Below are 16778 nucleotides of genomic sequence, written 5' to 3'. Positions count from 1 at the left end.
AATGCGTGGCAGCGGAAAGACATCCTTGCGAGTGATTCGGTCCAGACGTCGGTAGTACACGCAGATCCTGATAGATCTGTTTTTCTTCTTCACCAGCACAACTGGAGAGGCCCAGGGACTGCTTGGCGGCTCAATTATGCCACGTTTCAGCATATCGTCGACCTGTTCATTGATGACACGGCGTTCCGCAGTTGACACACGATATGAACGCTGTCGTAATGGTGTCTCTTGACCAGTACCTACACGGGGAAAAAGAGATGACGGTCGAGCTAAGGAAGGTTGATTGTGGTCAAACGAGGCTTGAAAACGCTGGAGGAGCTTGATCAGCTGTTCCTGATGCCCAGGCGTGAGGTGGCAATCAATGGACTTGCGGAATACATCCATAGAGCCTTTGGCGTCAGTTGCGGGTGTAATGGCACAAGTCGGTAGAAATGGCTGGTCTGGATACATCGGGTCTTCGAAAATACAATCTAAGGTCTCGAGGCTCCCAAGACACTCGCCGCGTAGCAGGATGTACAGACAAGCAAAGATGTTGCACGCATAAAGTACCACTGAACCATTGGAAAAGTTGATGACGACAAACGGGATGACGATGGTTCGGTGGTGCGCACTAGCTGTAGTTGGTTGGAACAGGGGCGTCGATTTAGTGGCATCAGGGGGAAACACAGGCACTAGGATGGCGGACAAAGGCGTGATGCGAACATCAGCTGCGGCAAACACTCGCGAAGGACTGCTTTGATCAATATCAAGGCATGGATTCGTCAACGTGAGTTCAGCACGAGCGCAGTCGACGAGGGCCTGATGGGTAGAAAGGAAATCCTATCCTAGTATGACGTCGTATGATGAACGTGGAAGAACAACAAAGTCGACAGCGTACCAAACTTCTTGAATAAGAACAGGTGCTGTACACTGAGCCGTCGGTGCGATGAAAAGGGAGGTGGCTGTACGCAGAGCAAGATTCGTAAGTGCCGTTGTAACTTTTCTCTAATGGCGACACAGTTTTTCACTAATTACAGAAACGACGTCACCGGTGTCGACAAGTGCACGTACAGCAACACCTTCTACTAGCACATTGATTTTGTTGGGCGGACAAAAAGAGGTCTTGCAGAGTTTGACGACGACGCAGTTCTCGCCTCCGGAACTGCGGCTGTCAGTTTTCTTCTAGAGCGGTGCTCGTGCGCCGAAGCATTGTGGATACAGATCGGCGACGGGGCGGTAATGACCGGCGAGAGTCGACAGGGCGTCGTGGGGACAACGAGTCGGCGATAGGTGAAGATGGTCGCTGGGGATTCTGGGCAGCCTGGTAATTTGCCGAATCCCCATGGTCCGGAGGCTCGAAGTTATGACGGCGACAGTAGCATGCTATATGTCCCACAAAACCGCATGCAAAACAGATAGGTCGATTATCGAAAGTGCGCCATGGGTTAACGACAGAAGGTGCAGGGGGTGAAGTAGGATGGGGCGTCGTGTATGTAGACAGTGCCGTAGGGTAGGAGGACCCGGTGCCGCGGTATGTGCCAGAAACAGGTGGGGCTGGGGCTCTAGCAGCGACGGCAGCGTAGGTCAGTGGCATAGGGACAGATGGCGATGAAGGCAGTACCTGCGTGACTTGTGTCTCAATGACCTGGCGTAGACGTGTGTCTAACGAGGTCACTTGCTCGGATGCTTCGGCCACAAAACAAAGTTGATGCGCAAGTTCTTTACGAATAAATTGTTTGATGTGGGGCAGTGAGACGGTGTGATCAGCAGCGACGTCGTGCATGAGGACGGAAACTTCAGCTGTATCTTCAGCGGCCCTGTGCGTCGAGACACGCTGCTTACGCAACTCATCGTAATCCTGACAGAGCTAGACAACGTCGGTGACAGTCTGTGGATTCCTAACGAGAAGCATCTGGAAGGTATCGTCGTCAGCTCCCTTGATGATGTGCTTGATTTTGTCGTGTTCGGTTAGAGATGCATCAACGCGCTTACAAAGAGACAAGACATCTTCGATGTAACTTGTAAAGGTATCGTCCCTGCACTGGAGTCGACTATGCAGACGATGTTCCGCGCGAAGCCGGTGCATGGCAGGACGACCGAAGACCACGGCGATGATGGTCTTGAAGGCAGACCATTTGGTGATTTCGCTTTCGTGGTTCTTGAAGCAGAGGCTGGCCACATCATCGAGGTAAAAGCACACGTTCGTGAGCTGGTCGCAGGCGTTCCATTTGTTGGAAGCGCTTGCGATTTCGTACTTGACGAGGCAGTTCTCGATGTCTTGTTCGTCGTTGCCGCGAAAAATTGGTGGGTCGCGTTGCTGAGGCACGCCAGTACAGAAGACTGTCGTTGGTGGGAGAGCTTGAGAAGGACCGGGGGTAATTATGGTGAACGGTGAGGGTAGCGTCCGATTGCGAAGTTCCAGGTTGATGGCAACCCCGGCTCCTCCACCACTTAAAATTAGAGGTGTTGTACGTCGAGAAAGGTTCAGACGCAGCGTGGCGAAAAATGCTTTATGAGGCAGGCCTGGCTACTGGCGAGCGGCGTGTGCGTGCTGCTGCTGCTGATGATCCTTGTTACTCCGGCGCGCCACCCACAAAAGGGGATCGGCCAAGAACCGGGCGGCAGGATGTTAAGTAAAAGACTTATGGTTTTTCAAACACAAAGTAATTTTGGGCTGGACAAAAATTATATAGAAAGAAAAGCCAAAATCGAAAAAGGAGTATATCTGATAAGGAATTGATGTAGGCTATCAGATGCGATTTTGACAGAGGTAATGATGAGTTTTAAACAATATATATATATATATATATATATATATATATATATATATATATATATATATATATATATATATATGCGCGTGCTACTACTACTGCCACCGGTCGTCATCCTCTTCTTCAGTCACACCAGAGCGTCCATTATTCAGATTCAATACAACATGAACATTGTTGAGAACGTCCTGCTGGATGACCGCACTTTTTAAGCCAGTGTTGGCTGTGGAGAACATTTCGTGAGCACTACGACAGATATTGTGCATTTTTTTACTAGGGGCCGTCTGCATTTTTTACGCGTGAGCAAAAGAAACTATTTCGTGCTGGGGGACGTCGTTTATTCTGCCCGGTCAAAAGAGGAAAGAAACCAGGGGCACTAATTTTTTCTGTGATTTTTGTTGTGTCGTTCAATTCATCTGCCAACTTTCAACCGCTGTTTATGGAATGCAGATTTGAATAATCTATGTGCCAGTGCTCATGGCAGTTTGGAATTATCGGCACGTGCCACTAATCAGTAATTTCAGCAAAATGATATGCCGACAGGTTTGTTTAGATTTGCTTGCAAGGTGTAGCGTAGTTGCCAAATTCAAAATGTTACCCCCTGCTAGGTGAGTGTTGCACAGATTTTTTTCCGTTAGGCAGAAAGGTCTCGCACATGAAAAGCTGAGGTCATATTGAAAGAAATTTTTTAGCGGATAAAGAAAATCTCTAGAAATATTAAAGAAGAGTAATGTAGTCTCATGTACAACTGATTCGTTTAAACTGAACAACTGGGTTGAAGGTGGCTAATTAGAACGCGGACTTAGAAGTCGTGGTCATTGGGAGAGTACACGAAAATGGATTAAAAAATGCCGTGTTTATCAAAATTCGGCTGGGTTATCAAATCTTCCGGCGTAAAATCAAAAGCTTTCATTTCGATATAGCACGTAGCGCATATATATAGAAGCTAACAACAGTTTCTTCAAATGTGTTATTCTTTAAAATCAAGCGCGCAAAGTATGACACCAAATAAAAAAAGTAAACAACACAAATTGAGCATCCCTCTCCGCCTTGTGGTGTCTAATTCTGAGCTTTTAATTTTGTGGCTTTACCTAACGATATCCTTCAAGACGTACTTGAAGGCTAGTAATGCCAAGTGACCCTGATATACAGATTTTTTTACTGGCATGCGCACTTCTGTTGGCTGCTTGGTCATTTCCTAATAAAGAAAGTGGCAATTATTTCGAAATTGAACGTTACGTGCAGCAAGAGCACATCTGCTCCGCAATCTCTAGCGCAAAGTGCGGGATTGGGCTAGTTGGTGATCTGTTATAAACTTTTCAGGACGAAAGTTCCCACAAAATAACACAAGAGACGAGGACGTCCCGCAAACTATGTTAACCTTTCAGTCATCTAGAAACAGTCACAGTGTTCAGTTTGAACCCAAAAACGACTATGCAGGAATTGAGAAATTCAGGAACGCTATGAATGCACGTCCCTTGACAGACGGACTCAGTTAAAGCATTGCCAGCAATCAAGGACTTGGGCAATTTGACAAGGCGCATCATGAGCCACTTTCTCAATAATAATTGCTGCTATGATCTGTTAGCGAGAACACGGAGAATGAAAATATCTGAAGTGTATTTGGTGGAAAATGCTTGCGCGAACGCGCTACAGCCCTGCCAAACGTGGCCGATCGATGCCCTCCTGCTTGTGGCACATCTCGTGGCCACTTTTGTCCCCATATGAAACTTTCGCGGGAGTTTCATGACCAGGAAAAAAAGTATTAAAGGACCATGGCATAAGTCAGGTTCCTTCTTGCTAATCATGTAGCATTCATGCAAGCAGGCTTTCACCAAGCGGCGTTCGGCTTGTGCCCTCCACGTTGATTTCTTTCGGCGTGTGGACAAAATACTTGCGGCGTAATCGGCGTCGTATCACAATTTAGTGCTGGTGTTTGAGCGATTCGCAATTTGAACGCTAGAATCTATGAAATAAAAATGGCTGGGGAGCTTATTTCATTCATATAAGTGTTTTAGGTACGCATTATAGACAGCATGTCTCTATCGCGTTCACCTTTTGAAGGCAAATCTTAAGGTCACGTTCTCCAATCTTTGTAAAACTGTTACGTTGGAATGTATACATTGCAAACCTTGCGAGTAAGGCGAGCAGGATACGATGTCTTGGGGCGAGAATACACGCTTCACTCTGTTGTTGGTGGCGATGCGCAGCCTGGACTCCAGCAGGGCCATGGACGAGAAGGCGTAGCAGCTACCACAAGAATCTGCAGTGATGTACGCAGAAACAACGCTATAGATATAAACAACTATATGTGCGCACAACGTTTCTTGGTAATGAAAAAAAGGCTACGGGGACGGACATACTGCAGATGTCCGCAAAGTAGTCTGGGTCAGCTTGAACTTTCCGTATCTCCGGGGGCGGCTGTTTCATTTTTCGAGTCACCATGCTCGCATAGGACCATTGGCTACCATTTGCTTCATATCGTAAGACAGCCATTTGCGAGTGACATTCATGCCTTCGGCAATTCTTCGGAAAAGCTAGAGGATGACATGATAACAAGGGCGTCATTTTGAATGAGGTGTACGTATAGGGTGCGGTGTTCTCACAGGCGCAAAAACGTGAAATGAAATCACATAAACTAAAATAAATATACATATCTCCTTCGTGTGGGCTGACTCTCTTTTCAAAAACGGCATGTGGTTGAAAACAAATATTTTTTTATTATTCTGACGCACAAAACATGGGCACAATTGTGGTACTATATTTTTCTGCAGTAGCATGCATAGTGTTTGAATTCGCAGCCTTCTCTACATTGCCAAGAAAAGTTGTCAGCGAGGGAGCTGATACTAAGGTACGGTTAGAGATCAGGTACATTTCTGCAAGCACAGGTGAAAGAAAAGTTTTCCTTGAAAATCTGTGGAGAGATAAACATTGAATACAGCATAGCGTTTGTGCTCAAATAAGTGGCCCTGGAACTTGGTTTCAAATACAACCAAGCAGAAGCATAAAGTTTCGTGAAAATAGTTGTGGGCACAAGGTATCGACAACGTCACTTTCTTTATTCTCAGAATGTCTATTGTTTTTAATACAAAAGTGTTGGTGTAAACTGCAATTGCGTTAAAACTAAATGAGTTACAACCGAAATTCAGAGAACACAGAAGTAACATAAAGGGTGCACAGGTCTCTCTATTAGAAAGAGGCGCAAGTTCTTCGCAGCCTCCCCGCTCCTGTAGGCCGAGTTCAAGAGCAAACACGCTTCACAACGGAGGAAGAAAGAAAATGAGGTGGCGATGTGCGTTTAGTCCATGGCTTTCTAGGGAGTAAGGATGGGAAATTCTCGGAATGTAACACCAAAATGATATTATCGTTCAAAACTTGCTTGATTCTTCTCCTTAAACAATGGAGGGACAGGTAAAACTGAGTGAACTTACGATGCAGACATTGTGGCGCCTTCTTAAGAGATTGGGGGGTGCACGTTTTTGTGTCCTGATGCTTCACTCACTTCACTTCTGCTTTACACTCTACAATTCAATAAAAGAATTGACAAATGTAGTCATGAGCTGTCTTGGCAGCATTGGAATGGTGTTTGCTGAAAAGTAGATGGGCAGGGGTGCACTAGAGACCAATGGAACTTATTGAAGGTAGTTCTCGATGAGACAAACTCCACAAGTAAAAGGTTTGCAATTGACCGATTAGTTCAAGCAGAGAGGAATAGTTGGGTAGATGACAAGGCAGTACTTAAGGAATTAACGCAGCACTACCTTCTGATTAGCCCCTCCGGTGACTGGAGCTATCCAGACTACTAGAGAGTGCCGCTGGAAGATATCAACTCTCCCTAAATTAAGCTTAAGAACAAAAGGCTGCTTCATAGGCTACACTGTCGCTCAGCACCAAGTACTGACGGAATTGCAAAGGGGCTACTATGATCTCGATGATAAGTCCGTCGCTAAGTTCACCGAGGAAATCAATCTATGGGCAGAAGGCCGCCAGCTGGAGGCCGTAGAAGACCACCTCAGTGGTACTCATTCACAAGCCGGGCTAGGCACTCGATAAAGGCAACCTACGTCCCATCTCACTCACATCTTGCGGGAGGAAGGTGATGGAGCATGCGGTACACAACAAGATTTCCCGGTATACCGAGGATAAGGGCCCCTTTCCACACAACATTGTAGACCTCCAGCGGGGCCTATACAGCAAAAATATGATGCCCCTGATTGACTGAGCGACTCGGGATATTGACTGAGCGACCCGAGAATTCGATATAATTTCACATTGGTTAGACCTGGATGTGGTCGAGAACATGTGGTTGCAACAAGAGTTTCACGTTTACGTCCAAGCTTTCCTTAGCAAAGCAACCATAAAGATTGGGGAATAAACGTCGGAAGCCTTACCCTGGGAGCGAGGGGCATTACGCAGCGAGCAAAAATTTTGCCTCTCTTGTTCAACATAGCAGTGAAAAGCTAGAGGATGACATGACAACAAGGGCGTCATTTTGAATGAGGTGTACGTATAGGGTGCGGTGTTCTCACAGGCGCAAAAACGTGAAATGAAATCACATAAACTAAAATAAATATACATATCTCCTTCGTGTGGGCTGACTCTCTTTTCAAAAACGGCTTGTGGTTGAAAACAAATATTATTTTATTATTCTGACGCACAAAACATGGGCACAAAACATGCATGCCTTTTCACGGTAATCAATACCAGCTACGACGACGTTACTGTCTGCTGCATGAGAGGTGTGGATGCCGAGGTGCAGGAAGCGCTGCTGTCGGCAATCACTCACAGAAAGTTTTCTGGAGGGTTCGATGATTCGTCCCCTCTTTCAAAATCGGAGTTGCTTCTTTACAGGGCTGGTTTGCCTTGGGAGGAGGCCCCTATCCCCGCTTGATCAGGTACAGACTGCGCTAACAACAGCGTACGGGCAGTCAATGAATTCCAAGAGTCAATTGTATTAGGGTGATAGGCTTCCTTCTTAAATTCAATGGCAGAAGCCCACATGTCACCTCCTAGACAAAGAATGTGCTTGGACTGATATTACGAATCTCAAACTGTGAGGGCAGGCTCAGGGAGAGCATTCTTTTTCTGATGTACCATGCGTTTATCATGATCCACGTTAATTACGAGCCATTATCAATAAATTGGTTTAAATGCTAGGAAGGTAAACGCGATACTTTAATGTGGAAAAATATTAAAAGGGCGCTAGAACTTCCCATGAGCACCACCACGGAGACGCTCATGGGCCAAGGCATGCAGCCTCTGGGACGTGATTGAGTCACAGTCACGCTACTTTCCTTCCCGAAAGGTGAGTAGCGTCTTCCCCTGTCGTAGGGGTACAGTCATTCGGGTGGTGCAGAACAGAAAATTTTATCACAAGAAATAAAGGGGGCGCACGAGGCAGCGCCCTTTCTTCCTAATGTTCATCCGTAATAAGTCTTAGCCGGCAAAAGGCACGGGCGACGGGTCTGCTACATTTTGTAGGTAAATCTCATGAAAAGGTGGTTTTTGGATGGTGTCGTTGACACATTTTCTGCCGTGGTAGTTGATCGTCCAGGTGTCAAGCCATCAACTCGACTTCTGTTGAGAAGGTATCTGCCTCCGTAGAAGAGGATGTAGCAATGGCTCTAACTATGAACGACCCTTCGCGTGCTAATATACTTAGTGGCTCCCGGGCTAACATCAATGCCTTTGCCCCGGGAGTGATCTCCAGAGAGATATTTTCGGGTCAAATGGTGTAGTAAGCGTTAACACCTGGTTCCCGACCCACATAAACGTTTCTAACTTCAATGAACTTGCCAATAACCGTGCGCATAAATCACAAGCCACGGTGGTCCGGATGAATCTGGAGGTGGGTTCGTGAAGAGCGTCACAAATCCACCTGGAACTTTCAACAATGTTACCTTTCACTACAAACTCTCAAGACGAATGTATGCCCTGCCGCATTCTAAGCTCACTAGACAGCAGTCGTCAGCTCTCCAGGTGCTTCAGGTACATTTCCGCACGACTCGTAACACGTTCAGTTTTTTTGCTGAGGCATAAACCCACGATGCCCTAGATGTAAGGCAAGTTATTGCACACTCATTAACATGCTCTCGGAGTTCCCAGCGTTACGCAGCACAATGTTCAGCACAAAACAGGACGGCAGACCACCCTCAAAAGCTCCGAGCGCTCGACGGTACAGGAGGCCTGCGAACGGTCTCCCAGTACCACGTGGGTGTGGCAAACAAATGCGGCATGTCAGATCAAGGTTCTTTCTAAGCATATTTCACATTCACACTGCACTCTCTTGTACCAAGGCACTGACACTTGTCACACCCCGGAACATTGTTCGTTGACGGCGCAATTCGCACTGGTTGTGTGGTGTGAGCATAATGCACACCGGTTGGCATGGTTGGCGTGCCCGTTTTCGGGAACACCTTCTATAGTTCACGGTGCACCCGCTAGACATGGTAGTTTGCGAAAAACGCGTTAAATTTATGTTTTTTCTAGTTCCCGGCCAGAAAGCGAGGTTGTGTTAAGTGACTTCATCACACAAGCTCTGATTTTTGAGAAAATGTCGGCCGGAAAAATAATGCTCCGTATCCTTTATTGTATGAAGAGTATACGTACCCTGGTTTCGGACGGGTGAGACGTAGTTCACACCGCTCACATTCCTCCAGTCGAATTCTTCCGGAAGCGTACTGGCGAGCTTCCGCTGCTCCTCGGTGACAGCTGCTGGCGGCGGATTTCTGAAACCAAGCCCACATATTATTAAGTCCTACGAGAAATTATATTATCAGGCGTTAATAATGGTGCTCCACAACGTTTTTTTCAGCTTCGCTAGAAAGCACTGCCGATCTGTAGTCTAACCTCCCGAGAATAGGCGAGCCAAATATTACAGCGAAGCACACGATGCCATGAATTTAGAATAAACTTTAAAAATCAGTTGAAAATCATTTCTTCTGCTTTAGACAAATGAAGCTACAGGCCCAAAACCACTGTGTCACAGGCCGAGGGTAAGACACTGGCTGATATGAGCATCGCCCTCTCGGTCGTTACTGTGGCCGCCGAGGGAGGCTGCGACTTGTCCATTCATGCACGCGCTATGACACTGAAGAACCGCGCATTCTAAGAAAAAAGAAACATGACTGATCCCTCCGTATTAGGTAACCATACAACAAGTGAAACGTGTCTTCATAAAAGTAGTGCTAAATGGGCTAGGCAGTAGCGAAAACTTAGAAAACACAGATCAGAGAAAAGAAGTATAGAGGGAGCAGAAAGGTCGGGCGCTAAACTACAACTGCTTCTTCGAAAGAACAAGCCACCATATCACACCTATCTGTGAATTCGTTCATCAAAATCGGAAATCACAGGTCGCACTGGCGTGTCAAGAAGCTGCAGCTAGTTTGGGAGATGTGACACGCGAGCGTGACCAGCGTTTAGTGATTTTGATGCACGCATGCGCCCAGAGTGTGACGCCTTTTCTCCTTTGCCACTCTTAAGCACTTTATTACTCATGCTAACACAATTCCTTCCCGACATCCAGCCTGCTGAAGGCCAGTTCGCGACGGAGTTTCTAGAATCAGTGTGTCTCTCTGGTTTAATACTGGGCTAGCGCGCAGGAGACCGGTTCAAATAGGTTTCCTCGGTGTTTTTATTTTCTTAGTTTTTTATTTCGCGCGATATTGGTTACGGATACCGGCTATGGCGGCGGACAACTACGGTACACGCCGGCCTTGGTGTGACCTTATAACAAATTTCGCTTTGAAATATTCGCAGTGGTGAGTGGGCACCTATCGATAAATTGGGCCCCGTATCTGCATGTTTCTCCAAATGTCGTCGAAAGACGATAGTCTTGCGTTTGGAGAGAGTGAACAAGACATTGATTTGACGTTCTGCGCAAGAAAATTGGTAATTGGTATTCTAGAGGCACTGCGTCAGAGTACCTCGAGCGTGCAGCGGAGGCGAACGAACACATCAAATTACTTCACACGTGAGACATGAGCGCCATCTGGCAGTTTTCTTAAAAAAGAAAGCGCGTGGCTCTGAGACGGGTGTGCGCGTCCATCTCAGAGGTGATAAGGTGTAGAACGCAAGGTGACGGGTAGGTGTCACCACCGCCTCGTCTTAGCAAAGCGTTGGAAACCCTTCTCGTTCCGTGCAAGCATTGCATGGTCAGAGGAGACGGGATAAGCGCTGCGGTCCTTAGAATTACTTGTGTAGGCGTTTTCTAGTAAAAGACGCGCATGCAGAATACATACGAGCTGTTATTGTGCCCCAGATATGCGCAATAATTGCTTTTTAATTGACAATTGCACAAGCATGAATGCTCAGTCTTGAGCAAAATCGGTGGGCGCTGCGGATGGGGTCAGCCGTTTCAAGTACCCGATGCCGTTAAGAGTGGACAAACAGACAAATGTACAGATTGACAGACAAAATTTTTGCGTCGAAGGTCCCCAAGAAAGACTATCGTCGTTAAAATGGTGTGCGACTATAAAAAAGGCAGCTAAATAAGGGCAACTGTTGTTTTATGCATCACAAACAAAAGTTAAGCTCATCCTGCAAATATTGATAATCAACTATGTACCAATGCACTAGCTACCATTACCAAATGAATGTAGTTAGGGGAGACAATACCTGAAGAACTCGCCACGCCGCAGTGGTATAGTGGCTTAGGTACGCGGCTGCTGACTCGCAGGTCACGGGATTGAATCCCGGCTGTGGCGGCTGCGTTTTCGCTGGAGGCGAAAATGCTGTAGGCCCTTGTGCTGAGATTTGGGTGCAGGTTAAAAAAACCCCAGATGGTTGAAATTTCTGGAGCCATCCACTACGGCGTCTCTCATTAAGACATGATTATTTTGGGACCTTAAACTAAACATATCAATCAATCCATACCTTAAGACCTCAAATCAACTCAACATATCAATAATATTTGTTCTAGTGCTTAAAAGAAAGTGTAGTTCTTACGTCGTAAATTAAAACTCACTCCAGCAACGATAACGCTAACAGCGTATATAAAAATAGTGAGGAGGCCTACACTGGACTATGGACTATGGAAGCAACACATGGGGCCATTAGCAGAAAAGATTAATCCATGAAATTGAGCGAGTGCAAAGAAGAGCGGTCAGAATAATTTTTTTAGGTATTCCCAAACCTATTTTGTAACAGGAATGCGGCAAGAACTAAACTTACCCACCCTTTTGACATGTCGTCGCATAGCCAGACTAAAAGTCTACTTTTTATGATGTAGCACAGTATCTCATTACATGGCACGTCGGAAACCTACGAAGTGACCACCGTAGAATCTTCTTTATTCCCATATCTCGTGTGAACATATACGCACACTTCTTATTCCCTAAAAGCATAAAAGACTGGACCGATTTACCGGAGGCTATACGAGATGGTCAAACTTGTGGAAATTTCGAATTCAACACTACAAAGCATTTTCGGACAAAATCTTCATGAATTAGTTTTTTTCTTTGAATAATGCGATTAAATATCGCTCACAGATTCGAGTTGTAGAATTAAGTATTGTGACGTTTAATACTGTGAAGTAGGTGATATAGCGTGATGCATTATTTTGATGCATTATTTTTTTACCACCTATAAAGAAAAAGAGCTATTCAGGCTAGTTGGTACAACTCCATGAAAATATTGATAATAAGGCTTGCAGCGCAAGTGCGAAAGTCCCGGAAGAAAAGCGTAGGGTGCGTAAGGTTGTCGGTGCTTCTCAGAATGCGTCGACGCTTTCGTCAGAGGTGGCTGTTGGTCAATATTGGGTAATCATCAACATGTTTTCGCAAGTACAGTATAATTCAAATCCAATATATGTACGAGTTCCGCATCCTGCGAGCATTTTACATACGTTCTTCTTCATTTAAACAATTTATGGAGTTCATGGCTGCACCTCAACGTAACAGTCACGCTATCAATACGCGGAATGCTGGAGGCTGGCTTATACCACGCTTTCGCACCAAGTATAAACTTCAGTCGTTGAAATATAACCTGCCATGTATTCTTAAGAAGCATAAAAATTTACATAAACCGGTACTAAAGACATTACGTGAAATATTTTTTAATTACTGGTGTATTCATACATTTCAATTATTTATTCATGCTGTGCTACATTGTACTGTATATCTTTATGTATGGTTAGCTACCATGCTTTTTTTCTTATATTGTGTGGATATTATTGTTTCGTGTAGCTTACTGCCAAAATTACAGGTGTATTATTGCCGTATTTTTTTCTTGTACTTTCAGTATTACATTTCTTTTCTTTAAATAAACTTGAGTCTTCTGTTATTGTTTGTTTGTTATTGGAAATGTGTTCATTCACAATAAATTTCTGTTACCTTTGTACAAATATTGTTATGTGCTTTCTTTTTGTAAATATCTTTTCTACCATGTGTAATCATGACTTTTACACTCTTCGTGCAAAAATTTTCAGCTGTCACTTGTTGCCATGTAACTGGTCTTTTGGGCCTCAGTCAAGGTGTTTCATTACAGCTTTTAGCCCAGGAGGCCATCCAGAATGTAATGTTTTCGTTTTATTCTGTGAAATAAAGAGACGGAAAGTATGAAAGTGTCTAAAACCACTCTCTAGGTTCTTATCCACGAATAATCTGCGTCTACTTCAAGCCGATAAAGAAAATGTTTTTGTGATCCTACCCAATGAAGTTTTTCTGCAAAAACAGCCTCACAGGCTGTAGAAAAACACTTAGTACAAGTTTCTGCAAGAAGTTCAAAAATAAGAAAGATGGCACAGCTCGTCTTCAGGCTGTAAATTAGCTAGGTTTAACACTTAGCGTACAGAAAGCAACTTCACAAGAATTGTCAATATTTTTCACTATAAAGAGCCATGAGACGGAACAACCACTGCGTGCAATATTCTCTGAAAGGGAAACCTGGCAAAGGCTTTCGGGAGGTTGCCTGCAGAAACATTTATCTAGTCTAGTAATCGAAGACCTCTGCCGCGTGCGTAATTCACAAGAGAAAGTCAGATACCTCAAGGATCGTAATCCTATCGGGTGTCCTGTTTTAAGCATCGACGTCGTTGATTTGTATTACTCCATTCCTGAGAGCACCTTGTGGCATATGTTAGAAAATGTATAACTAAGGATAACGGTGAAGAAGTGGTCATCAATGAAGGTGGCATCAATGTTAGTTGTTTAATGAAACTTTTGTTTTTCTACTTGAATTCCACTTTTGTGTCACCGGGCGGGTCTTTCTATAGACAACGCAAAGGAGTGTGCATAAGTTCAAAAGTAGTCCCGGTTCTGAGGGAATTTTATCTTGCCAGGGTCGAAACTATACTTGAAAAAAAAAACTCGAAGGTCTGGTAAAAGTCCCCTTCAGATATGTGCATGACAAATTTTTCTGCAGCCTTCCGTAAAAATTAGACAAAAACCTGGCTGATCTTGTTTCAAATGCTTTTAAAACACATGGGGAAGGGGGGGGGGAGCAGATTTCACCTACGATGTTCCGCAACGGGGATAGTTGCGGTTGTTGGATATCAATATCACAATATTTTAAAATCACGTTTGCTGGGAATGCCAACCACGAAGGGATAATTTCTTTTTAAACTATGCTTCCAGCCACACAAAACTGGTGGAAAGAGCGATTGCTTCGTTGGCTATCACTGCTAGCTTATGTAATTCATGCCTCCATAAGATCACTGACAGCGTAAAAACGCAAGTAAGCAGACTTCGTTCAGCAAGATTTCCGAAGTTTGTAGTATTTTCAGAGTGCGAAAAAATCCTGCAGAAAATCAAACAAAAGGAATAGAAGCAAGGAAGAATGAACGAGAAAAAAAAGACTGGCTGTCATTTCATACTTCCGCATTATATCTCATGGCTTGAAAAACGTTGGCTCGAGATATAATGTGGAGTCGTATTATCAGCCATGGGCTAAGTAGGCCAGATTTCCAGGTTGACAGATGAACGCATTATTGGAATGAAAAGTTGGGCGTGTGTCGTGTAGCACGTTAATAAATTTATAGAATACGCCGTGGGTGTGGTATACATGCTTGCTTTATTGTGCGGACGCAGTTATTTATATATATATATATATATATATATATATATATATATATATATATATATATATATATATATATATATATATATTTAGGTCAAACTGGACGTTGCATAAATAAAATGCTGGGAGAAATTTATGCAAAGGGATAAGTGCCAGCCTTGTAATGCACTGTCAAAGTTGCGGGTGCCGGCCTCGATTCCAGGCTGCGAGTGTGCTGGAATGCCATATGAAAAAATTAACACGCGAAATCACTGAGGCATATCATACAAAGTAATCTCGGGACGAATGCGTGAGTCAGCATTTGGTGGCTTTGCATAAAAAAAAGAGTTCGCGCCTGTAAATAGGGGTTAGCGCTTTTATCACTGTGCCTTCGTTTTAGCCGGACACTCTCACAGAACTATGCCACGTTCCTCAAGTTTGCTTGAAGATGGCAAGTTGAGTCAGTTGGATTACGTTCATATTTGATTATTTTGTTGAAGTGGATCAAAAAATAGATGGACAAAAAGGGCTGACAAGGACAGCACTTGCTCTCACTACTGAAGTTTTATTAGTCAGAAAAAAAGTATTTAAAGCAGTTACATAATTTTTCGCGTTTGTGCAACATAATATGGTGCAACAAACAATCACTCGTATCCGGATTACAAAATGGTCCTTGTTATTCGTCGTTTATTATATTTTGCAAGCACTACGTGTGGAGATACGCACACTTTTTATTATGCAGCACGATCGGAGCTTGGCTAACAAAGTCATGTCCCCTCTTTCGGACTGGCACGTTTGTGTCCACGCGTTAAATAGCCATTAAATTCTTGCTCCGTAAAACACAAGAAAATGTTCGTGGAGTTCGTAAAAGAAGTGGTATATATGACACCTTTTCCTTGTGGAAAAGTTTACATAGGGCAGTAATGCAGGAAGATGCATGAACGGCCACCTTAGAGGACACCATGCATGTGTTAAGGCATGAGGGAACACTCATCTTGCAGATCACTGTAAAAACTGCGGATGTTACCCTGTGAAACAGAAGTATTATTTCGGCACAAGGATCAGCTAACACGTAGATAGTGGAATCTTACTACATGCGAAAGAGGGGACATGACTGTGCTTTTAGCACCAATGAGCGTAATGACCTGGCGAGTATTTTGCGCAAACATGCTGGTCTTTTCGATTTCGCACAAGTACAGGCTCTACTGTCATTCGCTGCTTCTCGTGTAAAGCATTGATACGGCATACCATAGACTTCGTCGACAAAAGCCATACCGGGTATCGCCTTCGGAACGCGCAGTGATAAATGAACAGGTTGGCGAGATGCTAAAGAAGAATGTGATTCAGAAATCATGCAGTCCGTGGGCCGCTCCCGTAATATTGGTCAAGAAGAAAGATGGAACATGGTGATTTCGCGTTGACTACCGCCGTCTCAACGCCATCACAAAGAAGGACGTGTACCCACTACCACGTATTGACGATGCTATAGACTGTCTTTCATCAGCCTCCTACTTTTCGTCTGTTGATTTGAGGTCAGGGTATTGGCAGATTACAATGCACGAGGAAGATAAAAATAAAACGGCATTTGTTACACCAGATGGACTTTTTGAATTCAATGTGATGCCATTCGGACTATCCAATGCGCCTGCAACTTTCGAGCGCTTCATGGACAACATTCTGCGTGGTTTAAAGTGGGAAGTATGCATGTGTTATCTAGACGATGTTGTGATTTTTGGGCGCACTTTCTGTGAGCACAACATACGCCTCGACCTCCTGCTGAACTGCCTAAGCAAAGCACGCTTGGTGCTCAACTCAAAGAAATGTCGTTTCGGAGAGCGCCAAACACTCGTCCTTGGACACTTGGTGAACAAAGAAGGCACACGGCTGGATCCCGCGAAAACGGCTGCAGTGGAGGCGTTCAAGCAACCTCACTCAGTGAAAGAACTGCGCACCTTTTTGGGCCTCTGCTCGTACTTCCGTTGATTCATCCCTGGATTTGCCAATATCGCGCACCCACTCGCGTGCCTGCTTCAG

The 16778-nt window shown here is 44.7% G+C and overlaps 1 protein-coding gene across 1 annotated transcript in view; it reads right to left on the bottom strand.

The window, feature by feature from the left end:
- Positions 1 to 16778, bottom strand: part of LOC119166691 (dipeptidyl peptidase 1) — a 245086-nt gene that overhangs the window by 103492 nt on the left and 124816 nt on the right. The window contains exons 5-6 of the mRNA XM_037418012.2: positions 9360 to 9478; positions 4882 to 5013 (exon numbers count right to left, since the gene is read on the bottom strand). Of these exons, the coding sequence (XP_037273909.2) occupies positions 4882 to 5013; positions 9360 to 9478 (251 nt within the window). The remainder of the gene's footprint in view (positions 1 to 4881; positions 5014 to 9359; positions 9479 to 16778) is intronic.

This window comes from Rhipicephalus microplus, unplaced genomic scaffold (genome assembly GCF_043290135.1).
Source record: "Rhipicephalus microplus isolate Deutch F79 unplaced genomic scaffold, USDA_Rmic scaffold_12, whole genome shotgun sequence".
Taxonomy (NCBI): domain Eukaryota; kingdom Metazoa; phylum Arthropoda; class Arachnida; order Ixodida; family Ixodidae; genus Rhipicephalus; species Rhipicephalus microplus.
This window is presented reverse-complemented; position numbering and strand designations above follow the sequence as displayed.